The sequence below is a fragment of the Aedes aegypti genome, chromosome 3 (assembly GCF_002204515.2).
Source record: "Aedes aegypti strain LVP_AGWG chromosome 3, AaegL5.0 Primary Assembly, whole genome shotgun sequence".
Lineage (NCBI taxonomy): Eukaryota > Metazoa > Arthropoda > Insecta > Diptera > Culicidae > Aedes > Aedes aegypti.
The window spans coordinates 265,675,983-265,702,999 of NC_035109.1; the positions used below are offsets into that span (position 1 = coordinate 265,675,983).

At 42.4% G+C, this 27,017-nt stretch overlaps 2 protein-coding genes across 7 annotated transcripts in view; one reads left to right on the forward strand and one right to left on the reverse strand.

Annotated features, from left to right (window-relative positions):
• Positions 1-3,719: 3,719 nt before the first annotated feature.
• LOC5573738 (zinc finger protein 691) lies at positions 3,720-21,799 on the forward strand. Of its 2 annotated transcripts, XM_021853709.1 has the most exons (5): positions 3,720-4,074; positions 4,135-4,398; positions 4,981-5,757; positions 5,816-6,108; positions 21,782-21,799. In XM_021853709.1, the coding sequence occupies exons 1-4, from the start codon at positions 3,859-3,861 to the stop codon at positions 6,098-6,100; spliced, it is 1,542 nt and encodes a 513-aa protein (XP_021709401.1). In that variant the 5' UTR covers positions 3,720-3,858; the 3' UTR covers positions 6,101-6,108; positions 21,782-21,799. The 2 variants fall into 2 exon arrangements, with proteins under 2 accessions (XP_021709401.1, XP_021709400.1); XM_021853708.1 differs by lacking the exon at positions 21,782-21,799 and having other exon boundaries at positions 5,816-6,166.
• LOC5573737 overlaps positions 11,620-27,017 on the reverse strand; it is a 42,447-nt gene continuing 27,049 nt past the window's right edge. For 4 of the 5 annotated variants that reach the window (XM_021853705.1, XM_001654713.2, XM_021853704.1 and 1 more), the window contains exons 3-7: positions 23,965-26,881; positions 14,870-16,260; positions 12,638-12,761; positions 12,395-12,574; positions 11,620-12,335 (exon numbers count right to left, since the gene is read on the reverse strand). In XM_021853705.1, the coding sequence (XP_021709397.1) occupies positions 12,027-12,335; positions 12,395-12,574; positions 12,638-12,761; positions 14,870-16,260; positions 23,965-26,881 (4,921 nt within the window). In that variant the 3' untranslated portion in view covers positions 11,620-12,026. The remainder of the gene's footprint in view (positions 12,336-12,394; positions 12,575-12,637; positions 12,762-14,869; positions 16,261-23,964; positions 26,882-27,017) is intronic. The other variant, XM_021853707.1, reaches the window with a different exon arrangement.

Genomic DNA, 27,017 nt, shown 5'->3' on the forward strand with positions numbered 1-27,017 from the left:
TGTGATCCAGATAATTTGCCAGTCCAATTCTGTGGATAAATCCGCGTGGAGAATATCGTTGCCGTCTCGATGATCGGTGTTGGAAAATGACACCCGCTGAGGTTTTGGCCATTTTCGGAAACTGGTCGATGCCCCTTCTGATACGGGTGTTTTCGTTGTTTCACTTTGTGTCAAAACAAACATAACATCATGCACGCAAAAAACTCACAAATACATATGCGTGTAACTGTTCGCCAAACTGTTCATTATAGGTAATATATAGTAAAATGCCGAAGTGTGAGTGCGTAACGCAAATTTTAACTCAAACCATTTTGTGAACGGTGGCGATATGTTTCCACTGTTTCCACAGGTTTTCATGCTCATAACATATAACAGTATCCGAACACTACAACATACTGTTACTATTTGGGATGAGTCACTTAAACAGTTAATTATAGTCTAAAACTCTATGCCTCATATTATATAACTTCAAAGCTACAGTTTGTGACACGGTAACCGTATCAGTTAAATGGAATTTACTGTTTTGAATGTACGACAAAATGTATTTTTCTATGCGAGTAGGCTCAAGCGTTACGGCTCATACAAAAATTTTAAAAATTCATACAAAACGCGTTACAGAGGGTGGAGGAGGTGGTCAAAAATTTCCGATTTTAGCGTTACGCAATAAATGGACGCTGCCATACAAACATCAGTGTCGCTGCTCGGCGGCCAGTGAGAGAAACTGAATGTTCGAAAGGTTGTTGTCTGTACTTTTTGCCGCAGGCGCCAACTGTTAGCGGTTATGAACGAAATAAACAGTTGATACCCTATTGCACTTACCATTTATCTATAATAATTTGAAAACAATAGGGTAACGACTGTTTATTTTGATCTTAATCGCTAACAGTTGGCGCCAGTGGCAAAAAGTACAGACAACAACCCTTCGAACATTCAGTTTACCTGTGCTGGCCGCCTAGCGGCGACACTGATGTGTGTATAGTCGGTGAACTGTCAAAACGTATGGAAAATAATGAAAAACGTAAATTACTTGCTATTAGGAAACTGGATCGAAAAAGTGGTGATTAGAAATCAAGCGTAATATGAATACATAACTTTTTGTGTTTAGTGCATCTTCCATTGTGCTCTCTTTGCTTCAGGATTTCGTTTTTACTACCACTGAAAAAGAGTCATCTATTGTCTTTTCAGTTTTGAATATTGCCCTATTAATAACTGCAATTGCAAACCAACTTGTACGTCCACCGCACCGTTTTTTGCAATTTTCATCGTTTCGTTTGTCGATGCTCCACACGCTAACATCAAAGTACCCATAAATGAGTAAAAAAGTACCTATATTCGAGAAAAGTTGTTTAACTCATTAAAAGAGTAAAGTCGATTTACTCAATAAATAATATTCGCTTCGAACTTCAAATAATGGGTATTTTTCACTCTAGGTCTTCAAAATAAAAATGGGTATTTAAACCTCACTTTTTAATGATTTTTTGCGCAGATTGAGGTTAGGGATTCAGAGAGAAAAAAAGGAAATATATTACAACACTATTAGAAGACTTTGTAAATACCATATAAATTCACGAATTACAAAATTTGTTCCCCATTGCGGGATTAATCAAAAGCCAAGTGAAGATGATGGTACACTCCGAAACATCATCCTTGGAACCGAGCGCAAGATGACAACTTTGTCCAAGGGAATGCCTGTAGGGGAGAGTATGACAGGGGAGAAGCTAAAATATCTGCAAAAAAGAAGCGATTTGTAAAAATCATCATTTCTGAACGAAGGACCGATATTACTTACGTATTTGTACAGTAAAATAGTGTGTCTTCCACATTGCACAACGTTTTTTCATCAATTCTGAACGACAAACGAAACAAAATCTAAAAATGGCGATGTTGATGGTACCAAGCTACCATGTATACTTTTTACCCATTTTTCTACGAGAGCGGATACTCTTTAATGAGGCTAAAATACCCTTTTTAATGTCATTGGAAAATACCCTTTTTCTGACATTTCCATGGAGACTATAATAGGCCTATTCAAATGACGTCTCAAATCAGCTGATCGGGAAGCACTTTGACATTTCTTCTATGAAAATGACAGGCCCGTGTTAGCACCGGTCATCCACCGATTGTAAACAAATGCATAGACGGATCTGTCACATGAAAAGGCCTATAATGGGTACATGGTACCCATTTAAAGGGTACTTTGATGTTAGCGTACATTTCATGCATAAGCCATTTTACGAGACGTTCACTCAGGCAAATTAATTATCGAATTTCATAAATTTCCCCTTATGAAGCATTGAAAAATCTATGAAAGCCGATTTCAGAAGGTTTTTATGGACTTCATACCATTGCAATGATAACCATAATCGAGAAAATAGGAGAACATAATGAAGGTATACAAATTTCATTGCGCGCCTTATGATTTCCATTGCTCTAATGACTAATTCCATTAATGATACCATATTTCATAAGGCTGGTATGAATTTCATATTAGCTCAATGGAAACCATAATTGCGAAGCAAGTTATACTTAATTAACGTATATCAATCTCATTAAGCTGCCTTATGATTCACATAGATGTCACTAGTGTGAAAAACTCATAAGATTGTTTTTATGAAAATTTGTAGCATAAAATTGTTGGCTCCAACATACTGCGAACTTTTTCAGTTATGGAATGTCCAGTTATGGGAAAGAAATGGACGATTGTCGATAAAACGGATATGTGGATTTAAATAAACGGACAATAATGGTCGAGCTTACGTCAACAATATATTGTACTCCGAATAATTTCATTGAATATTTCTTCAATATCTGTGTTAGAAAATGTCTTGACCAACGTGTAAAAATCGGATGTTCATTCTTCACCGCGTCCTCGATGAGGAAAAGTACTTTGATGCATATAATTGCGAATCAAGCAGCAACACTGCAAAGTAGGTGGAAATCCAATTTCCACACCTTAATTGCCTAAATAATAAGTAGATGAACGCATTGAAAATTCAATAAATATCCCGAATGGAATTTATTGTCAACCATGTATAAAATACGAATAGTATAATAATAGTTTGTGTCACAAAAAGTAATGTAGTTTATATTGCTGATAGAAGTAATTCTTAAAATTTTATTTCAATGTTCATAATGCTGTTTAATGAAATTAGTCAGTCACCACATTGGCATGATCCAGATCAATTCATAAGGTGAATCAATGAAATACTTACCGATTTCTTGTGGCTAATAAACATAAGGGAAAATAATGAATATTCAAAGTATTTTTGCCTGAGTGTTCGAATGACGTTTTCTGGCGGGCCGCTCATTGTTGTTGTTCAAAAAACTAGCATGATATCTGAAAGGCGCTGGTCACATTTTTGTTGCCGATGACTTCCCCGTCTCTTTCAGCGCATGTTTCTACCCGGTTTACATGTATTACAAGTAACGTAGATGAAAAATATCTTCCCTGCCAACTGATTTAAATTTTACACGCGAACATTAAAAACTTTGTTGCATTGCCACCAGCGCCATTATTGAATATGCTCCTTCCAAATGTAGCGCTAGAAGAAACGTAAATAAATCGGCCCGCCAGAAACTTTCAAAGCTGGTAAACAAACGGAAACCATATGATTCGAAACGTCTCATAAAATGGCTTATTTTCAAAACATTTCGTCAAATATGAATCAATACGGCAACACTGGCATGGAACAGATCTAAAAAGTGCATTCTCGCTAGCTGTCAGTTGCAAATGATGCATCCATGGAGCGTCTGCATTGTTTGGCAATATTCAGCTTCTGGTCAATCTGTTTCGATTTATCAATAGTTGAATTTTGTGTGATATTCCGTACAAAACGCCGGCAATAATCCGTCCGTGTGATGGAAGCCGCACAGGAGCAACGGGACGACGTCGAGGCACCAAAGCCCCAGCCAGAAGTGCAGCAGATTCGTTTCTACACTGAAAATTTCGAACGCCTCTGTCGGCTTTGCTTGACCAACGAGCGTCTGGTCAATGTATATTCGAATGTCCAGGGCCGGAATGTGTTTTATGTGAGGAACTTTGTTAAGGAGGCTTTCCGGTTGCTGGAACAAACGGTGAGCATCTTGGTCCAGAAGGTACATTTCGTCTTGCTAACTCTGCTTCTTTCTACTCAGATCAACAAGAAGGATCGCCTTCCCAATTTTATATGCGAGAAATGCGAACGTAATTTGAACATAATCTTCAACTTCAAGAAGAAATGCGACCAATCCAGGAGAATATTGGAAAAGGTTCGGGACAAAACCATCGTGCCAAAGGATCTGCTGAAAGTTGAGGATAGCCAGGTGTCCGAGGAAAAGCCTAAGGAGAAAGCTTTGTCTGCCAGTCGCAACAAAACGAAGCACAAAAATGAACCAAACGCAGAAGAAATACTTAAAAAGGTAACTTGCTGTTATTATTGGGCTAACAGCGCATGAATGTCCAAAAAAGGAACCTTTGAGACCACATGCTTGAAGAAAGATACCAACCAGAAACCAAAATGAGACCTCTCAGGATCAATAAAAAAAACTAGACCAATCAGGAACCATGAAATACTAATAATTTTACAAGGATCTCTTTAGAAGATTCCACAATAATCTAGTCTGACACATCCAATAGAGCACACATTCTTCCAGGTTTTACTCTAGGAATTTTGTCATGATTTCTACAGGAATTTCACCAATAATAAATTGAAGCAGTTGCTCGACACTTCTTTAGAAATACATTCAGAGATTTTTTCACGGATTCCCCGAGATATTTCTATAAGAATTCCCCTAAAATTTTCATTAAGAATACCATAAAAAATTAATAATGTTTAAAGAATATCTCCAGAAACTACTTCATATTACAGCATAGATTATTTCTGAAATTTCTCAAGAAAGTGCTTAGATATTTAGAAAAGTATTCAATGATTCTTCCAGGGATTTCCTATTACGTAACCGAGAATAGGCAGCGAATAAAATACGAAATTTAATTTATTTCAGCTTCCACAAGACCTGAACATCGAAAAAGTGAAGGAAAACGTCAGGTATGCGCTACCGCCAAGTATCGTCTCTACTGAACTAGAGGAACCATCGATGAAGATAGAACCTGTTGATATAAAGCAGGAAGAAACAAACTTAGGATTACTATTTCCAGAAACAGATCTCAATTTGGTAATTAATGAAATTGAATCATTAACCCCTGAAAAACCTCCCGTAGAACAAGAAAAAGCCGAAAGCAATGACGAAGATGGGGCCGATCAGTATCTTCAAGATGGAGATTCGGATAGTGATTGGGAACCAGAGGACTCTCTCCAACTCGGCGCTATTGTAAAGAAGGAATTGTCTAGCCTACCCAAGAAAAAAACACCCTCCAAGCGGGGACGGAAACCGAAAGGGGAGAGTTCAAGTGACCGCTCGAGAAGGCAGCAGGAAAAAACTATCTGCTCGGTTTGCGGGTCTTTAGTCAACAACATCAAGAGCCACATGGTGATCCACGAAGACGTTCGACCACATCAATGCGAACAGTGTCCGAAGAATTTCACTTCACGCAATAAGCTGCAATCGCACATCAACAGTGTTCACCTGAGGAAGCGTGATTTCAAATGTGAAGTTTGCGGAAAGGCGTTTCTCGAGAAGAACAATCTCAAAGGGCATCAGCGGATTCATAAGGGCGACCGGAAGTACAAGTGCGACCTTTGTCCGAAGTCGTTCCTATTCGCGGGCACGCTGCGTTGCCATAAGTTGACCCACACTCAGGATAAGAGACACGAATGTCAGGTAAGTTATGAGCTGCGAAATACTCGCTGAATCTGAATCACCAATTATATCTTTCCAGATCTGCGGTAAATTTTTCCTAATGCGAACGACGCTCAACAAACATCTCTACGTGCACAGTAACGAACGGCCGTACAAGTGCGATGTGTGCGATAAAGCTTTCCGGACGACTACGCACAGAATTGTCCACATGCGAACGCACACCGGCGAGCGACCCCTGCAGTGTCGCATTTGCGGTCTTGGCTTCGCACATCATAAGGCTCGTAGTGTCCACTTGAAGACGAAGCACGCCGAAGAGTTGGTTGCGATGGACATGCTCGACGAAAGGGGACATCTTAAGTTTTAGGTAGAAAGGTAAGTATTGACAGTTACTTATAAGCGAAAACGCATGAATATAGATACTGCGATAAAATGATGGGAAATGCGAATTGTCCGAACGATTCCTTAAGGGCGGTTCAACAACTTCAAGTGCTCTTTGAGCTCTCAACTGCAAACAGCCATCGTATTCGTGGTCTGTCACGAACTCGATGGTCTCGTCCGGTTTATTTACTGTTCACGGTGCTCCAATTACCGTTATTATCAAATAAAATATACCATTCAAACGGCAGTCAGCAGTTGATTCCTAAAGTTGTTCTGCACCTCGGGGCCGATTTTGAAAAAAATCCTTAGTCAGAATTTTGAGTTACGCCCTTTTGAAATTTATATGATAGAAATCACATAAAAATGCCATTTTTACTTGTTTAAACTAAGAGATTATACCAAAAGTTTTGTTGTTTTGATTTTTTTTATATGGTTTTAGACATTGAAAAACACAATGTTGTAATCAACAACTGCGCGCAAAAGAATTGAACGGTACACTTTCGATGTTTGTTTGACTTTATAGCGCTGACAGGTCTGTGAAACAGCGCTATGCACAGACTCCGACGCCAGCTCATTATGTCAGCCTAGTCCTTGATCAGTCGCATTGCAGAAGTCTTTTACATGAAACTTGGTGATATGATATTTCGAAGATTTTGTCAGACTCTGCTCTTCCCAGCTCTCGACAAACTTGTTCAAATTACCTTTAAAACAAGGATCCAGCTCAAATTAAAAACATTTAATACAAAATGCTTCAGTTCCTTAAAATACATGAAAACTATCATATATAAGTTTAAACCCTTATTTGGACTTACTGTGAAATAATAATTCAAATCTTCGTTTTTATGGATCATATGACAAGGACGCATTAGAAGTCAGAATCTGTGCATAGCAATTTTTTCAAAACTGGCAGCGCTGAAAAGCTGTACATATATCGAAAGTGTACCGTTGAAATCTTTTGCGCGTAGTTGTTTATTACATTCTTATACAATTTTACAAATTAATTTGTAAAAATGTGTATAAGAACAAGTAAGGTTCTGATCTACCCTAGAATAAATTTAAGTAGAGTATAATTGAATAGAATAGAACAGATTAGAATAGGAAAGAATTAAATAGAATGGAATAGAACACAGATGTATAATATAAATAAGTGATGTTCGAGTGTTTCGGTCAACTTTGATACAGTCATTGTTCAGCTATATTGAAATGTGTGTATTTCAATTATACTTTGGTCCTTTTTCAATGTCAGTATAGACAATATGTGTACGTGTAAACTTGAAATCGTTCAAATATTACGTAACGAGGGGGTTTGGTAGTGTTACGGTTCATACAATTTCCATAGAAAAGCTGGAACGTGGGGTAGGAAAAGGGGTCTCAAATTGGAAAATTCTGCGTTACATTATATTTGAATCATTCCTTCTATGCAACTTGCTAAATTGAATGAAATAAGAACAATCGCAAAAGTGTAATGATTATGTATGCACCTAGCTAACTGTTGGTTATAGATGGAGCGGAATCCACCTTATTCCATATTCCATATTCTGTCCATACATTTCAAAAGGGCGCATATCCTGTTCAAGAATTTTTCATACAAATTTGAATGCTTTGGACAATTTCCTAAAATCACTACCAGGCGTTAATTTGGTAGATATCATTTTTCGTGTATTGGCTTATAAGTAATAACTAAACATAGCATTGGCCTTTTTCAAATGTCGGTCGAGAAAAGTTTTAGAAAAATGTATTTTTTAATATCTAAAGCCATATAAAAAATTAAAACTACAAAATTTTATTATAATCTCTTTGTTTAACCCTCTCTTTCCCATGGTAGCACAGGTGATCCACCGATTTTCAACGAACGCGGGCTAAACCGAATTGGTACGAGTAGCTCAATAATGATTGGAATACATTTATACGCTCATTTGCCTTATCAAACATCGAAATAAGTGACCTAAGGGTCAAACTATTGAAAAACAATCAGCTAACTATTGAAAAAACAATCAAATTTTTTTATTGTGGTTTTGAATAATATAGCTTATTTGGAACAACTTTTGTTCAAGCCCAATTTTTAGAAACGCCATTTTGATAGTTAAATTGTCAAACAAAGCTGTGGGAAAGAAAGGGTTAAACAAGTTAAAGTGGCATATTTTGTGAGATTTCTATCATATAAACTTCAAAAGGGCGTAACTCAAAATTCTGACTAAGGATTTTTTTTCAAATTCGGCCCATAGGTGCAGAACAACGTCAGTAATCAACTGCCGACTGCCGTTTGAATGGTATATTTTATTTGATAATAACGGTAATTGGAGCACCGTGCTGTTGCGTACGCAAGAACATCTTTCGAGACCACTGTGCAAAGCCAACGTAAGCTACGCAAATCTGACAACGTCGCCTCTCCACACATCATCCTGTACGCAAAACGGAGCGCAAAGCAGGATGGAAATTTCCCCAAAATAGGCGCAGAAAGCTACCTCCGCCGAGATGCGTGGAGACTCGTCTTGCGAAACAGGCTCCAGCACGTAACAAAAAGGACGAGCAAAGAAGCGAAAGCAGCTTAACCATTATTTTTCAACCTTTGGAACGACCAACACCGAAATAAGAGAAGTGAATTGATGTAAAGTTAAGTTCAATGCAGTTGTTAGAAGTGAATAAAGTCTTTTCTTGGCTTAGCCAATTCATTTAGCCGACCTTCAAGGATTCTCCTCTGACTGAGTCCACCGCCAGATACAGTAACTTGGGCATCACCGAAATACAGTCCACCAGATAAGATTCGCCCCGAACATTTACTGAATGTTATCTTTGATTGTTGTTCTTACGGCATATCGACAACGTGACCAGCCCAACGTAGCCAGCCGTGTTGTATAACCTTGACAATTTCCAAGTTCTTATACATTTTTGTACCAAATTTATTCGTGATTCATATGATGTCCTAGGGCCAGAATGTTGTTTTCTAATTTACTGCTGAGAATTGTTTGTATGACTTTACGTCCGAAATCCATCCATGGCTATATCGTATAATCAGAAGAATTGATATCTTTCGAACGCAAAATTTAGATATCCGCCGTCGTAATTGTATGACCCTCTGTAAATGTATGTTCTGCTACCTTAGATTTGAAATCGTAAGTCATCCCCTTATCGTCTTCCGAGGTTTTCCTATTCCTGGTAAGTGTTCCTTGAAGCTAACATCCACAGACCGCTTTGTTTGACCAATGTAGACCTGCAGTGAGGGCAACTGATTTTGTAACCGCCAGCCTTGTTTAGTGTGTTACCTTGTTCCTTGGTAGAGCCTAACGAAGTCTTGAGTTGGTTGTCTCGGCTGGAAAACACTAAATCGATTCTGAAATTCTTTAGCTTCAGACGGAGCTGATTAGTGGTGTGTCTGTCGTATGGGTTGGAAACTCTCTTCATGGGTTCGGCGATAGGGTCGTCAAAGTACTCCGAATATGCTGTCTTTCCTTTTTGTCGGTTATGGCTTTTATCGTCCTTTCCTTGTATCCATTGATCCTTGCCGTTTCGAGATTCCAGTTCCTTAGTTTTTCTGTTTTCGCCGAGGGGTAGAGTCTGCATTCTGTGGACCATGTGGTGAAACGCTGCCATCTTATGCTGAAACGAATGAGTATATGTTTTTTCGCTCAACTTTTCATCAACCTCTAAGGGCCGATTTCTTCACCTCTGCTCAAGCCGTAAACCACGTTTACCCATATGATTCAACCAGGTTTAAGGCCTAAGCGGTGGTAAAGAAACCGCTTATAAGTATCTACTTGAAATTTCAAGCAGAATCAGCCAAGGATCATTTTTAAAATTTACTGAAAACCTTATTAGCAATCTACTAATAACAATTTCAGAGATTACTCAGAAAAATCTATTCAATTTTATTCTATTCTAAGCGCTTGCACAGCCAATATTGAAAAGCATTCTGGAAATACTGAAATTTCTTCCAACATTTTCTTGTCAGTATTTGATTTGATGCAAACAAAAATGGCCAGGCCCACTGTGCAGACTTGAGGTTTGAACGTATTTCAAAATTAACGGCGATCGGATTATTCATCAAAGAATATCATGAATGATAGACGGAACGTTTTGAAATATTGTGAAGGAAAAAACGGGGACAACCCTACCAACCGTTTTATTTAAAGAGTTTAGGGAGATAGTCAAAACCGTTGGGAGTGGCGCTGCTAAGAAAGTTAATGCCATTGTTGTTTGTAGGTCTTTCCTGGGGTGGGACACAGGTATTTCTCCCGTATGTCCAGGCTCTAGAGCCTAGGCTTAAGCGCCCTTACTCGCTCTCTGAAACGTTAAGAAAAATAAATTTGATCTCCCTCCTATTTTGCAGTGGATACAATAACAATGAAATGGGAAACTAAAATTACAAGGATCGTTCTCACCAATTTCAATCAGCTACAGTCTCAAATATCCTCTTCACTAATGAGTTTAAGTTTTTGGTAACAATTCGTCCCCTTGATGCTACAACTAGATAACTCGTAAATCAGAAATTCGAGCTATTTAACATTGAAAGTTAATCACATAAATTATGATTAATATGTGATCTTCGACTTGATTTCTTTGAATCATACACTTATGATCAGTAGCATTCTTGTGGAGTTAATTAAGATTTATGTTTTGACAAATTGAACTCTAAAAATCAAAATTTAGAGTTATCTAGTTGAAGCATTAAAAGGACGAATTTCAAGGCCATGCTTAGGACACTCTTTGTAGGTTTAGTAGAGACATTCATGAAATTGTTATTGTTGGTATTCTTGCAACATGCCCTGTCCATCGTATCTTTTCAGGTTTGGTCACTTTCTGAATATTGTTGAGCGAGCGCATGTTTCAGTCTTCGTGGCCACACACTGGTCTCCTGTACGCAATTGAGGACGGTCCTAAGAACTTTCGAACGACGGAAAACCCTAAAAGCTTGCAGTACTTCATCGAGCATAATTCTCGTTTCATACCCGTAGAGCACTACCAGTCTTGAAAGTATTTTTTACACAGTAAATTTGATGCGAGAGAAAGTCACTTTTGATCGCAGAATAGACTCCGTAATACCCGACTCCTACAAAATGATGCGATGTTATGACTAACTTTATTATCAGCTGTCAACAAGGATCCAATATAGTTTCAGACAGGTATCTCTTCAATGACTCGGCCAACAATGTTCTTATTATCCGCGAAGCATACAAATTGATTGGATCTGTTGGAAATCGTTCCTCGACTGTAACACCCGGCTCTCCGCAATCCGCATGACATGTTCTAGCGCTATGTCGAACAATAGCCACGAAAGTCAACTTGTCATAATCCTTTGCGGGATTCTATCGAATGGGAATACATATTTGCCTGAATTCTTAAAACAGTTTTGAACACTATCCATCCCATTCAGATTATCTCTGATAGGGATGGATGATGTGTCAAACTGTGTGAAGAATTTCACAGATTATCGGAGATCCTTCTACCCATTTGTATAAAGTAAACAAGACGTCACTCAAGGATTGGTCATCACAAAGAAAATACCTCTTTCGAACACAGACACCTTACGATTCTTGATTTGTATTGTGATGCGTATGATCGATTTCGCTAAATGCTAAAACCGATAATCCATATATCTAAACGAGACAGTTGCTTTGTGTGCTTAACGCCAAGAGATCCATTTTCTCTTAATCAATTTCACCTATATACAGCTAGATACACTTAATTTAGTTAATCTTTTCCCTAGGAAAGCTTTTTGTGCTACTATATTTAGGACAAAATTAAACATAATTCGACGTTTTTTTTTCAAAATAAAACTGGTGAATGTAACAATTACCCTAACATTCTCGTTGAAGCTACTATAAAATAAATAACGCTGATTCCACAGTGGAGTAGCCGGCAGCCTACTTACCACTGATGAGGCGATTCTTCCAAATCGCTCGTAACGAACAAATCTAATCGTCGTCCAGTACAATCACAGACTCTTTTGGTTGGCTGGCGGATGCCGCCGCCGCCGATGGAGCCGACGTTGAACTCGATGACGCTACCGAAGGATGAGGCTTGGAAACACGGTCCAATATCGATTGCGGTACGGCCACTCGCTTGGACACTATCTGGATCGTGGGTTTCCCTGAGACGATACCTTGAGATGCCTGCAGCTTTTCCACGATGGCGCGACGTTCCTTTTGCTGCTCGCGGAGGAAGTTTTGCTGCGTGGTCAGCGCTTCCGACGCTTGTGTTAGCTCTTTGATGGTGTTGGTGGCCTGAAAATGGTAGGATCATGGTTTATACTTGCAATATTGAAGAAGTAATTCTAACCAACCTTGATGAATATGTTCTCGAAGAACTTATGGCACTGTTCCTGTTCATACTGTTCCTTTTTGCAGCACAATATCGACAGGCGAAGCAACAGTAGCTCCTCGTAAAAATTGGGCTTCGTCGTCTGGAAGGCGATGATTGCACTGGCCTTGTACAGGTCGATGACTCCATCGCTGGTTACGACCTACAAGTACAAAAATCTCAATGACTTATGTTGATTTTTTGTAGCATGTTACGATCAACTTACGCATCTGAGGTTGATGGTGTTGATGAGTTGCTCTGGCGCGGGCAACGGCTCGGCTCTGGCCTCAAACTTCCACCCAATGGTTAATGAGAATGGTTTGAAGGTGTAGGTGTTCTTCCGAATGAATCTGTAAAAGATGCATCAAATGATTTTAAAATACGAATTTCAGGGCTGTTCTGTTATTGAAGAGCTAGTAGCAGGTCTTTTTTTGAGACTTGTCCTCAATGCAAGTCTCTGAAAAGTTTTTTTTTTTTTCTGTTCGGAACATAAACCACTGCGACCAATATTTGATCTATTGTAGTATATCCCGTGTCCTTTGTGTAGTGCATGTCGTTTTACTTTGTCACTATCGAGAAGTGATAAAGCATTCGGTTTTCTTACAGTTGTAATTCCTAACTTGATCACAGGAAAGGATTCTAACTGAAAGGTTCCTACCCTTCGAAGAGTGTGGTGCATGCACTCTCCACAGGCGCGCCCCTTTATCAGGCAAAATCGGATCCCTCGATAAAGCCAAGAAATTACACCGATATTGTCCATGCATCAGAATCCTAGTCCTTACTTCTTCAAACTAGAGAACGAAATAAATATAAGATTAGAAAACAAATTGTTGAATTCGACTCATTTTTTTTTTCCTTGTCTCAAGATCATTCTCGGCAACTGGGAAAACCGAGGCGGGTATTTATAGTAGGGCACAAATCGGTCCACCAAGTTGTGCATAAGAGCAAGCTGTTGGTGCACAATTTTGGCAACATCTAGTACTGAACAGCCGGCAACGACATGCTCGATAGTCTCCCCTACTGAATTGCGCTTCCTACAGCGGTCCTCCACGTCTTCGTGCAGTATGTATTGCCGATAGTTTTTCGTCGCAATTACCCGGTCCCGAATGGCTACCATGAAACCTTCAGCGCTACGTGTTTGACGCCAACTTATCAATGTGTTCGAGCTCCAGTTAATGAGGGTGCATTCCATGTAACTCTTTCTGCTTCCACGTTGCGATCATCGACGGTTTCGATGTCGCAGTTCAGTTGGTAATCCTCCTGTGCCAGATGCAGGGCGTTGAAACCGTGGTCAGTTTCGCATACAGTGCGGTAAATTTCGTGGCGGTTCTAGCGAAACATGCCCGCAGCTGCTGGATCTGGGAGACACAAAGTGCCTGGATATTGGTGACGCCTCTTTCTCCTGCACGTGGCATGGTGACTCTCTCAATGGACGATTTTGGGTGGCGCATTCGGTGCTTGGTAAACGCCACTTGAACTGCTCGTTCTATCGCCTTCAAGTCAGTCTTGGTCCACTTTACCACCCTCAAACTATACATCAACAGGGGCACAGCAAACGTTTTCATCGCCTTCATTTTGTTGTCGGCGGACAGAAAACTCTTCAAAATACAGTTGACACGAGACAGGAAAATTCCTGCAGCTTCTTCTTGATCATCGTGTGGCGAATAAGCTGCAGAAATCCGAAGCATTTAAACTTTTCGCTTTCAACCATATTCCCAATCTCCTCCTGCTCGTTGACGCGGAAACAGCAGACATCCTTAACTTGACTCCTCATAGATGAATTGATTTCATTTGTCAATCCCAAACTGCATCCGGATGTCGTTACTGAATGTCGTAACTTTCTGCAACAGCTGATACAACCTCTGCACTGATTCCGCAAATAGTTTCAGGTCGTCCATACAGAAGGTGTGGGTAACTTTTGTACTCCTTTCCTCACTTTTCAGTTGGTAGCCATAGTTGCATTGGTTTAGTGCTTTACTGAGGGGGTTCATGGTCAGGCTAAACCACAGCGGACTAAAGGTATCGCCTTGAAAAATCCCCCTACTGATGCTGATAGTCCTGGGCCGTAACATAGCTGTAGGAAGAATTTTGAAGGAATCGCATCTCTAAAGAAAAATCTATGGAGGAATATCACTGTAGTTGTTTCTGGCAATGTCCTTAGAACAGTTCCTGGTGAAGTTCTTGAACGTATGCTGCTGAGCAAACATTTTTGGAAGTCCGTGGAAGAATCACTGTATGAGTTCATAAAGAAATCTTTAAAGTAACATCCGAAGAAAATTTGAGGCAAATATCTGGAGAAAATCATGAAACATGTAAAGTAACACTTGGAGCAATGTCACAATTAATCTTCAAAGGACTTCTAAGATATACTGGTAAAACTGCGTAACGTAACGTACATTTACTCTGAGTTGTATGCTTCACAAACTGTAATACAACGTTTTCTTCTCTTCGTACTTACCGATTCAGCAGCACAACGGCCGCTTCAAAGTTGGCCAGTCGGACGTACTGCTGCTTGACGGACAGTTCCCGCACCTTGATGATGATGTCGCTTACCGACCATAGCACCGGGACCACTCCCAGCCCGGGGATGTTGCTCCGCAGTACGCCTTCCGTGGGAACCTTCGGAGGTTCGATGTAGACCTGCGACCCAGCTGTCGGTACGACCGATGGCGACTTTGGCGTTGTCGGCGGAGTTATCACTGAACTTGGAACGGGTTTGCTGACTGGAACTGTCGAAGCTTTCGGCGATACCTGAGAACTGGCGACGACAGTCGACGCTTGGTTACCTAAGGCTGAATTAGTAACCGCTTTTGAGCTTGAAGAGGGTGGGATGGTGACATTGGTACCTTCCGTTAGGCTATTCATCAGGGACCGTTTGATGCGGAGCACTCCGGTGGATGGATTGTATACCAACCCCTTTTGACTTGGGTTCAGCAGATTGATCTTGCTGGCTATCAGCGCAGCTTGCTGACGATTCAGAACGGTGGTGCAAGACGGAGTTTTGCTTGATGAGGCAACCGACGGGTTCGGTTTCTTGGAAGGATCTGCGGAGTCTTCATCATCATCCAAACATACGATCTCTTCAACCGAAGGAACCTTGGCGGGTGGCGCAGAAGCGGTCGACACAGGTAAAGACAAGCGAGTTTTCTTCACTTCTTCGGCTGCAGCGTTGATAATGACTTCAGTCGATCCCGTTGATTTGCGCTTCAGTGGCAGATCCGATAGTTTTTTGAATACGGCGCTTTGAGCTGGGACGATTGTGGTAGCCGAAGGAATGTAAGACAGCCTGCGGCTGGGGATCTGCAACTTTTTCCTCTCCACGACGGCCGCAGGGGTAGCAAAAGTAGGCGTTGCAACGACAGACATACGTCGGACAGATATGGCACTATTGCTGGGAACCACTCGCGGCGATGGAGATGGCGTTGGCGCTACTGGAGGTTTAACCTGTAGCTGTTTGCTTTCAGCAATGGTCTTTTCAACTAGAAGCGATAGTTGATTTTTCGATTGCTGAGCCGGAGGAGGTTCGATCTGTGGATCAGAGGAACTAGCCGTAATGGTGGTGGACGTAGTGGTAGCTTTTGAGGTGGTGGACGAAGCTTCCGAAGGTGCGGCATCGTCCGAGTCGGAATCGTTGTAGAGTTGATGGATAAGAGATTCCAGTTGACTGTTGTTGTTAGATGTTCCAGGTTCAGGTTCAGGCTCCGGTGGTATGTGCTTCGATTCCGTTGGGGATGACATGGTAGTGGGCGTTTCAACGGATTCCTCTTCGTCGTCGATAACTACACAATCATCATTGCTGGGATTGCTGACAGAGCCTCCAATAGAAGTGGAACTAGATGCAGGAGAAATCTGAAATTGGGAAGAATTGGTTAGATATACCCTTCTACTCAGCTTAGTGTTCTAAGAGCATTTCCGGATTTAGTAACTGAGAGCAGTGTTGACCAGACTCATTTCCCCGAAATTCGAATTGTGAAGCCATGAACTGTTATAACTGTGCGTTGTATTCCTGAGATGGAGGGGGAGGTGGTTGGGCTTGAGTGTTGCACATGGGATCCGACAGTTTTGATCTCGGTGGGCCGCAATTCAAGTTTCGGTGAAATGATTCGCGCTCACTCACTCACTCATTTCATTTCACCGAAACTTGAATTGTGGCTCTCCGGGATCAAAATTGATCGATTTTGTGTGCAGTACTCAAGCTTAACCATCTGCTTTTCTATCTTAGGAGGGTAGAGCATGGCTGTAGTAGTTCGTGGCTTCGTAGTTCGGAAAATATTATTTTCGGGGAAATGAGTCTGAACAACACTGACTGAGAGCTTTCTTTGTGATGCCGCTTACAGAAATTTTCCAAGTTACAATTTTGGGCTATATAGCGCCAAAGTTGCATAAAATACAGTTTTCATCGCGTCTGGGTCATTTAGCATAACGGCATAGTGGACGTTTGGCATAATCATGGCCCTTCTTTCAAAAGATGGCTGTTTTTGATGGAAAAATGTAGAGCCCCGGTATTTCCTAGAGCAGCTTGAGCAACTGGATGTCGCAACTGCATAAGCACAGTACCTTGAGACTGGCGGGAGAGGGTGAGCTGGATGAAGCCCCTCTTGAGGACTGCTGGAGTACAGTGAAATCAGCCATCTACGATGCAGCTGAGAGCAACGTCGGGGTACGTGGAACGGAGTTGACGGAAAAATTGGTTCGACGAGGAATGTAGGCAGATTCTGGAGGAGAAGAATGCAGCGCGGGGGGTCATGCTGCAGTAAGGGGCCCGACAGAACTTGGAACGTTCTAGACGGCAGCGGCAACAGCAGACCCGCCTCTTTCGGGAGAAAAAACGCCGCCTGGAGGAGACGGAGTGCGAGGAGATGGAACATCTGTGCCGGTCTCAAGAAACGCGTAAGTTCTATCAGAAGCTCAACGCATCCTGCACAGCTTCGTGCCGCGAGCCGAGATGTGCAGGGATGGGAGCATTTTGACGGACGAGCGTGAGGTGATCGAAAGGTGGAAGCAGCGCTTCGACGAACACCTGAATGGCGCTGAGAGCCAGGCAATGCAGGATGGGACAACGGAGGAAATGCCTTCGTCAGTACTGCGGACGATGGAAACTAACCAGCCCCCTCTTTGAGGAAGGTTAAGGACAAGCTCACCAGCTCAAGAACAATGAAGCTGCTGGTACGGATGGTATCGGAGGTCATTAAGTATCAGAGGTCATTAAGGTCATTAAGGTCATTAAGATGGTCCCGGAGAGGCTGGTCATTTGTCTGCACCGGCTGATAGGCATAATCTGGGAAACAGAACAGCTACCGGAGGAGTGGAAGGAAGGGGTAATATGCCCCATCTACAAGAAAGGCGACAAGTTAGATTGTGAGAACTTTCGAGCGATCACTATTCTAAATGCGGCCTACAAAGTATTATACCAGATCATTTTCCGTCGTCTGTCACCTATAGTGAACGAGTACGCGGGAAGTTATCAAGCCTTCGTTGACGGCCGATCGACAAAGGGCCAGATTTTCACTGCACTACAAATTCTCCAAAAATGTCGTGAATACCAGGTCCCAAGGCATCACCTTTTCATCGATTTTAAAGCGGCATACGATAGTATCGACCGCGTAGAGCTATGGAAAATTATGGACGAGAATAGCTTTCCCGGGAAGCTCACGAGACTGATAAGAGCGACGATGGAAGGTGTGCAAAATTGTGAGAAGGTTTCAGGCGAACATTCCAGTTCGTTTGGATCCCGCCGGGGACTACGACAAGGTGATGAACTTTCGTGCCTGTTGTTCAATATTGCGCTTGAAGGTGTTATGCGGAGAGCGGAGCTCAACAGCTGGGGTGCGATTTTTACGAGATCCAGTCTATCTGTTTGCTTCGCGGATGATATGTACATTGTCGGCCGAACATTTGAAAAGGTGGCAGACCTGTACACCCGGCAGAAACACGAGGCAGCAAAAGTTGGATTTTATTTATTTATTTATTTATTTAGGTTTACATCAACAGACTATGTATAGTCCCAATGATATTAAAAATAAAAACAAAAATACATATTATATAACAAAACAAACATGACAAAACATTGAATATAAAAAAGTCAAGATCGTAAAACATTTCAAACTTAAAATATGTCTTCAGTCCCTCCGGCCAGCGAAAAAACTAGAAAATTTACGACGAAGCATATTTCGTGTCAGATGGTAATCGAAGATCGACGCCCCACGATTAAAAACACGTTGCAGACCATGAACAGCATTGCTCAATCCATAATTGGTGCGACGAAATGGAAGCCTCATCATCGAACTATTCCGCAGTGGACGAGGTTGCACGTTCAGATGCATTTGTTGCAGGATAGCTTCGCAATCGATTCTTCCGTTTAGAGTATCGACGACGGTTAAAGCTCTACAAACGTCTCTACGAATTCGCAAAGGTTGCAAGTCGATCAGTTGGCAGCGGCTCTCGTAACTCGGAAGGCGTAAAGGGTCTCTCCAAGGTAGCCTCCGAAGTGCAAAACGAAAAAATCTCCGTTGAACTGATTCGATTCGCTCGCATCCGTTGTTGTAGTTCGGACTCCAGACCGCAGACCCATATTCCAATGTTGCTCGAACGAGGGAACAGTATAACGCTTTCAGGCAATAGATGTCGGTAAAGTTCTTTGCAGTTCTAAAGACGAAGCCAAGCGTTCTTGATGCTTTATCGACAATATAAGCGATATGATGGGAGAATGTCAGTTGCGAATCCAACAGAACACCCAAATCCTTAACGCACAGCACTCGTTCGATTGGCGTATCAAAAATGCTATACTCGAAGATTATCGGCTGTTTCTTCCGTGAAAAAGTGATTACGGAGCACTTTGCTGGATTGACGACTAGTCGGTTGAGATCACACCATCCAGCGAAGACGTTTATCTGGTCCTGGAGATAACGGCAATCTTCAATTGAGCATATTCGCAGAAAAATTTTTAGGTCGTCTGCGAACGTCAGTCGACGCCCTTCCACTACAAAGTGTACGTCGTTAAAATACAAAAGGAAAATCAACGGACCCAGATGACTGCCTTGTGGTATACCTGATGACGCGTAAAAGCAGGGTGATCGATATTCTCCTAAAGCTACAACTAATTGACGATCGGTGAGGTAAGAGCGGAACCATCTCAAAAGGCTACCTCCAACTCCAAGCCTATCGAGTTTGGCGATTGCAATTTCGTGGTTTAGCTTATCGAATGCCGCAGATAGATCGGTGTAAATCACGTCCGTCTGGGCCCGAACATTCATACTCTCAGTGATGTACGACGTAAGGCATAGAAGGTTGGTAGTAGTAGAACGGCCGATAGTGAATCCATGTTGATCAGCACTCAAATACTGTCTGCAGTGTGCGCTTAGCGAATCCATGACCACCAGCTCGAACCGCTTAGCTACAGCATTCAACGATGTAATCCCACGATAGTTGTTAACGTCACGCTTGCTTCCTTTCTTATACACGGGAAACATTTCGGCTGTTTTCCAACAAGTCGGAAATGTACCGCTGGTTAGCGAAAGCTGAAATACCTTGAGAAGCGGTTCCAACAAGCTGCCGATCATTCTTTTCACAAAAGCAGCTGGAACACCGTCTGGCCCCGGCTTGAACGAAGTTTTGAGCTGTGATGCCGCTTTCGAGATCGTTTCTTGAGTAAGGTGTATGCTGCTAAGCGTTTGATTAGCCAAAGGCACATTGTTGGCCGCGGAATTGATGGAATCGACGGAAAGTTGTTCGTTTACAAACACACTTGCAAACTTGTTTGAAAACAGATTGCAGATTTCCTTTAGGTTAGACCCAGTAGTACCGTTGAATGTCATGGATGATGGCAAACCAACTTCCTTCCGCTGTTCGTTCACATAATTCCAGAAGGATTTGGGATGCAATTTTAGTCGGCGTTGTATTTTACTCTGATGACGATGAAAACAGAAACGACTCAAACGCTTGTATTCATAGTTGAGTCTAACGTAGTAGCATTTCGATGACCATGTGCGTGAAGTGTTTAATATTAGCGTGAACATATTACGCATTCAATAGTTGTTTTAATTAATAGTGTAATTCCGCTTAACGGAAACCAACACTATCAAGTGTAATGACTAACTGATTCACTTATACGAATGCAGACGAAGGTCTGATCGATCATAATAATAAACCTACGAGTCAGTAGATTCTGAAACCTAGCTGAGTACAGATCGCCTTTTTATTTCATTCCATCACAGTTCTCGCGCTTTATCTTTAGCCTCGGTTCAAGTCAGTTGTAGTTAAAACGTGAAATCTTTTTCTTTTCTCGGACTTATCAGTTGGCGACGAGGGTAAAAGTGTATAGTGAAAGTGCTGGGGAAATAGTAAATTTCTTCAACACCGACGGAGTGACGGACGTCATTACGCAGCAGTAGCAGCAGCAGCAGAAAATTTCGTGGAGTCCCCTTGTGAGCGTGATTTTCCGACGGCCACCATCGCTGCGATTGGTAATTGATTGTCCGCTTCCTCGCACCGTGCAGTGGTGACACTTCATTCCGGTGTGACAGTGATAATTGTTCACCGGGATCGGCCATCGCTGTGCACCCTTCCGTGCTTCTGGCATTCCAATAAAACCATCAAGGCTGTCGTATTGAACCAGTTTGATCGACCTCTGGATCGACCGATTCTTCGTTTATCCGCCTTGGCCATTTCTGGTTTGTAAACCTTCACGTCAACTGACGGCTTGCGTGGTTGCCGAAGGGCGAAGACCGCTAACAGCAAACCCTTATCTCTACCCTTGTCGGCAAAGGCTGAAGGACATTCCGGGTGAGTTTTTAATCCTTTTATCTATTGGGGAATCACAAGTGCATTTCATTACAGTAGACACTCCTTTGTTAATTTTCTAAAGCGACAGGGAATCAATGTTCTAAAAAGTCCGCCTTATAATCCATCCAGCAATGGACAGGCTGAAAGGTTGGTGAGAACCGTAAAAGATGTGCTCAAAAAGTTTTTGAATGACCCGGAGTTCTCTCATTTGGATGTCGAGGATCAAATCAACCTGTTTTTGATCAATTACAGAAATAGCTGCCTGACTAGTGAGGGAAATTATCCATCTCGATTGATTTTCTCATACAAGCCTAAAACTATTTTGGATTTAATAAATCCTAAAACTCATTATAAAAAGTTTTTACAAGGAGGAACTGTTCATGAAGATTTAACTACTAGTATAAAACTATTTCCTGGGCATGATGACATTAATACGAAGGACTGCGGGAATGTCCCGAAAAACTCGATAGATCCTTTCGAAAATCTGATGCCTGGTGAGGAATTATGGTATAAGAATCATAACCCACATCATACAGCTAAATGGCTAAAGGCAAATTTCATTAAAAAGCACTCTCGCAATACCTTTCAGATTCAAATTGGAAGCGTGGTAACAATGGCTCATCGAGAACAGCTTCGCGTGTATAGAGGTGGCGATTCCCACGAAAAACCTAACATAAGGGTGGTCCGGCGACAGCCGGGGGCAGACAAGGACAAGGATTCGAGCCAAGAATTTTTCGGATTTCCCGAGGATGAGGTTCAGAAGGAGAAGCGATACGTCAGAAAAAGGAAGTGCACCGAGAAGGTAGAGCATACGCCAGAACTTGCTCCCCGACGTTCTAAACGACAACGAACGGACAAGCGCAATGATGATTTTGTGTATGCGAAGTAGTGATAGTCGTGATGTAGTCATAATGATTCTTAAGTTCGATCTGAATATTTTTTTATTTGTATTTGAAATTGTAATTCTATCTGAACATGAATTAACATAGCTCTAAATGTTGATTGATATTGTAATATGAATTCGAAACTTCTTCAAAGGGGGAAGGACTGAAGTGTTTAATATTAGCGTGAACATATTACGCATTCAATAGTTGTTTTAATTAATAGTGTAATTCCGCTTAACGGAAACCAACACTATCAAGTGTAATGACTAACTGATTCACTTATACGAATGCAGACGAAGGTCTGATCGATCATAATAATAAACCTACGAGTCAGTAGATTCTGAAACCTAGCTGAGTACAGATCGCCTTTTTATTTCATTCCATCACAGTTCTCGCGCTTTATCTTTAGCCTCGGTTCAAGTCAGTTGTAGTTAAAACGTGAAATCTTTTTCTTTTCTCGGACTTATCAGTGCGAAATTTGGTAAACCGTCTGAGCGCTGCTTTCTTCTTCCTCTTCAGCAAAAGAAGATCGTTGGTCATCCATGGAACACGTGAATCGGTCCGAATGACTTTTTTAGGAACGTGCCTCTCAATGACATATGCCAGGACGTGAGAGAAGGTTAGTGCTGCATTATTGACATCCGTTATATCTAGAATGCAATCCCAATCTGTCTCGGACAACAATTCAGCTATACTATGGAAATCAGCTTTGCGAAAGTCATATCAACAACCAATGGACTAGAGATGAAATCACGAACAACATTGGTTTCGATGGCGACTACTAGCGGCGGATGATGAGAAACAACCTTGACCAAAGGTGCAGGGGCCGTCGATATGAAAGAGCAGTATCACGACCACTCACGAAACAGAGATCCAGGTAGCGGCCATTTTCGTTCATCACGTGGTTGATCTGAGCCAGAGTAGCAGTACTGTAACAATCAAGAAGATTGACAGCACCAACGTGAAGCGAAGTGCGTTGATAATCGGGACACAGAAAACCACTGTGAGTTGGAGTCCATACGATGTCTGGCAAGTTAAAATCACCAAGAACGATCATTTCGTCACTATGGGTGGCATATTCCGAGACGACGGTGATAGATAGAGTTTGCGGTCGCTAAGCTGAATAGCCACCCAAACTTGTTCCACAGAAATCCAGGAATCGTTTTCGATTAGACTTGCTTTAAGCCGGGTATGGATTGGTGGTGAATGCGACCAAGACAAAGTGCATGCTAGCTGGTGAGGCCGAGCATAGCAGATAGCAGTGTTACGATGGGCGGGTGGTCGACGAGTTCGTCTACCTTGGATCCTTGCTGAACGTTTCAAGACAAGCTCTCCACTATATCTGCTAGCAATCACCGGTCGTCGATAGACATTTCGGTTCTTTTCTGCTAAAGAAAGATCCAATTGTATGCCAAAGACTATGCCTCATGCTTTTCAACACAGCTGGAAAAACAAGAACTACACCCAGCACCAAATAGTACGTAACTATGAGGCGGACCGGAAGGTTTGATGAGCAATCCCCACCATGGTCATGGTTTTGATTCCCTGCATCCCAAAAAAAAACTCCGTCCAACACCATGGGCGTTCGTAAGCGGAGAGACAACTGACCCTCTTCCAAGAGAACATGCTCTAACGAACACATATAACACGGCTTTTAATTAACGGCAAGGAACAATGAACCTCTCTCTAAACTGAAGAAGCAACGCCACGTGCTCTTTGATCAACTTGCGAAACTATAGTACAAAACCATCAGTCGAATTGGATCCAAAAAGATGTAATCGATAAAGTAGAATATGAATTTGTTTCTAGTATACAATATGTCAATATGAAATCGCTCAAGCTGGCGAATAGAGCTAATTAGGTTTGTCAAATAGAGAATAAAACTCACCTGCACTTCCGCTGACTGCTTCGTCACCGCGTTCGATTCCTGTTCCTGAACAAACGACGTTGTCGTTGTCGTCGAGGTCACGTTCGGCTTCATGTACAACCACGAACCGGTCGTGTGATCCGATCGCACGATATGATTATTACGCTCGTACTCCTCCCTGGTGTACATCTTGCCTTCCACATTCTGGCACAGGATCAAATCGATGTTCTGCGTGTAGCTGTACGGTCCCAGGAAGATACACTCGCCCTGCATCGGCGCGGCATAGATCTGCGGCAGGACATCTGCTTGGTTATTCTTCTGAACGATCGAAGTTAGTCTCACCGTTTTGTTGTACCGATTTGCCAGCTGAATTGCTTGCTTTATTCGAGCGTAAGCCAGACAGGACTTCCAACTGGGTATGTAGATGTCGCTGAAATCGTTCACCACGTTCAGCATGAACCACCGTCGCATCCCCACGTTTGGAATGGCGATGTTCTTGAAATCTTTGATCTTGGTTTCCATCAGCCTTATGTTGGATTTGACCATTGCTATTGCCGCTGGGATGTCAGGTGTAGACGACGTCTGCTCCGTGGGAATTTCTTCCTTAATTGGTTTCGGAACTTCAACTGGTTTGGGAGGTGCATTGAGAAGACTTGGATTCTTCTGAACAGCAGCTTCACTTTTCTTTTTACTGGCAGCGAATGCTTCATAGTAGCGATTGATTTTCGGTGCCAACTTTGGATGGGAGACCGGAGTTGGCCGGACCTCGCAACCTTTATCCAGATAGTTATTTTCCGCTTTGATGAACCCACAAAAGCGCCAATACTTGTCCGTTCCGAACAACACCAAAGACAACTTGTTCGTTTCCGGATTGTCGATTTGATGAAGAACCATTTTGGTAAGAAGGGATGTTCCTCGTGATTCAAACGTGCATTTTCTGGCGAGGCGGACGGATTTTGCATTCTTGAAGGTAGGGGTGTTCTTCCGAGTGTTATCCGTAGTCAATATAATCAATTCTGACCCATTTTGGAAGGTTATGTCCCACACGTCCACTTGATCTTCGTTGAAGGCCTGCAGGAACTTTTCCCACCTGAACAAGTACAGAATCCCCTTTTTCGGAGGATTAAGCCGTGAGGTATTTTTACGCATCATCTCTCGGATGTGCTGCATAGTGTGCATGATGTCCGAGTTGACCTGATCAAGCATCGCCTTTTGGGGATCTACCTCAGTGGCAACGAGAGACTCCAGAGCTAACGAAGAAGTCGATTCTTGATCATCACTTTCGCAGTCAAAGTCCACGTGTTCGTTTGCACGCTGCTCGTAGGGCTCCTTCATTCGGTACTTGCGACCTTTGAGCATGATTGTTTCGCCCTTGTAGCTGAACGTGATCGGTTTTATTCGCGCATCACTCTCGACCCGCCTGAGGATGCAAACCGTTCTTCTGAATTTACGTGCAATGTTCAGTAGGTTGATTTTTCCGCTTGTGATTGCTTCACTATCTACGTAATACTTCTTCTTGCCACAGTAGATCAATGTTCTGTTGTCTACTAGAGGTGCGAGTAATATGTTCTGCCTAATTTTAGCATCCGTTGCCACGATGTCGATAAAGATTGGTTCCTTCGGAGGATCCTTCGGTTGCTTACTGTCCCCTTCGCTGATCTGCCGTTGGCGTTCGCGGTCCTTAATGGCTTTCATTGCTTGCTTTTCCAGTTCCCGTCTTCGCTCCTCAAAGAACGCCTTTTCGCACTTGTCTAGTAGATGCTTCAGTCGCTTCTCGGCGAAAGGATTGTTTTGCTTGGCTTCTTCGATCTCCTTCAAGTAACGGCTTTTCCTGTAGTAGTTTCTCGTTTTGTAGAAATTTCTATTCACTGGAATTACTCGTCTACAAGTCTGACCGTCGTTGATTTGCAGATCTTCGATGGATGCCCTCGTAGAAGACGGTGCAGAGTCTTCACTTATTTTCTTATCTGGAGAGCTTGGAAGTTGCTCTTCAAGCGTTCTCCTCTTCTTCTTACGCCTTTCATTCCAGGGCTTGTAAGATTCTTCTGAACTATCTCGCTTGCGGAAAGGCTCTCTAACTTCCGGAATGGTGGGAATGGTGGTTTCCGTCTTCTCGAATGAGTATAGACGTCGACGGCGAGGTTCGTAAACCGTTAGGAGAGGGTCCAGAACCGGTACGACTGGCGTTGGCAAGACAATATCGCTTTCCTCATTGAACTTGAACGGCTTTCCGTGGGTTGCATTGCCATGGCAGTAACAACGGTACAGACAGTGGATCATGCACCAAGGCTCGATGTGGTCCAAATCCTGCAGCTTGTTCAGAACCACGTGCGTATGGCGTATTCTATCGGCCAGGCTGAGGGGCTGATTTCCAATGACAGAGCTTGTCTTGTTCCGTTCAATCGAAGGTTCACGTGGTTCTTCCTCGCTGGGAATAATCCCATTCATCAGACTTTTAACGCTATTCTCATTGTAATAGTCGTCGTATTTCTTAGGTTTCTTTTTGTGTCTTCTGGCTTCCGTTTCCGTATTTCGAACCAACACCGTACTGTTGTTGGTCATTATCACAGTTGGAGTAAAATCCCGCTCCTCTTTGGCCAGCCGGGCGGTGGCCTTCTCGCGCAGGTACTTCACGTCTTCGCTGGTTAAAGCTGATAAACCTTCTTCGCTCATGTCGGGCTTCAGGTCTTTCGTTGAGCTGCGCTTTTTATCGTATCCACACTGGCACCCGAAAATGCAATCCAGCTTGCTGCAGTGCGTCCGGGACACCTTTCCATGCTTGGTGCTGAAAACGTCACATATGCATCCTTTACCGCAGTACCGCTCGTCGCAGCGTGGTTTGCTGTCCTCCGCCGGAGACGGCATAGGTTCCGGTATGGTTTCAATTATGGTAGCGTTGAGGCGTTTCATCTCGCGGCTGGAAGAGGTAATCATACATCTTAAAGATGTTACGGTCCAAAAAATGTAATGAATGATGGATGAGTGATGATGAGTTGTGGGTTGGATGAAATTTGGATGAATAGGTTTACCGTTTCAGTAGCGTTCGCAAGGTGCATTTCGTGGATACATATAAC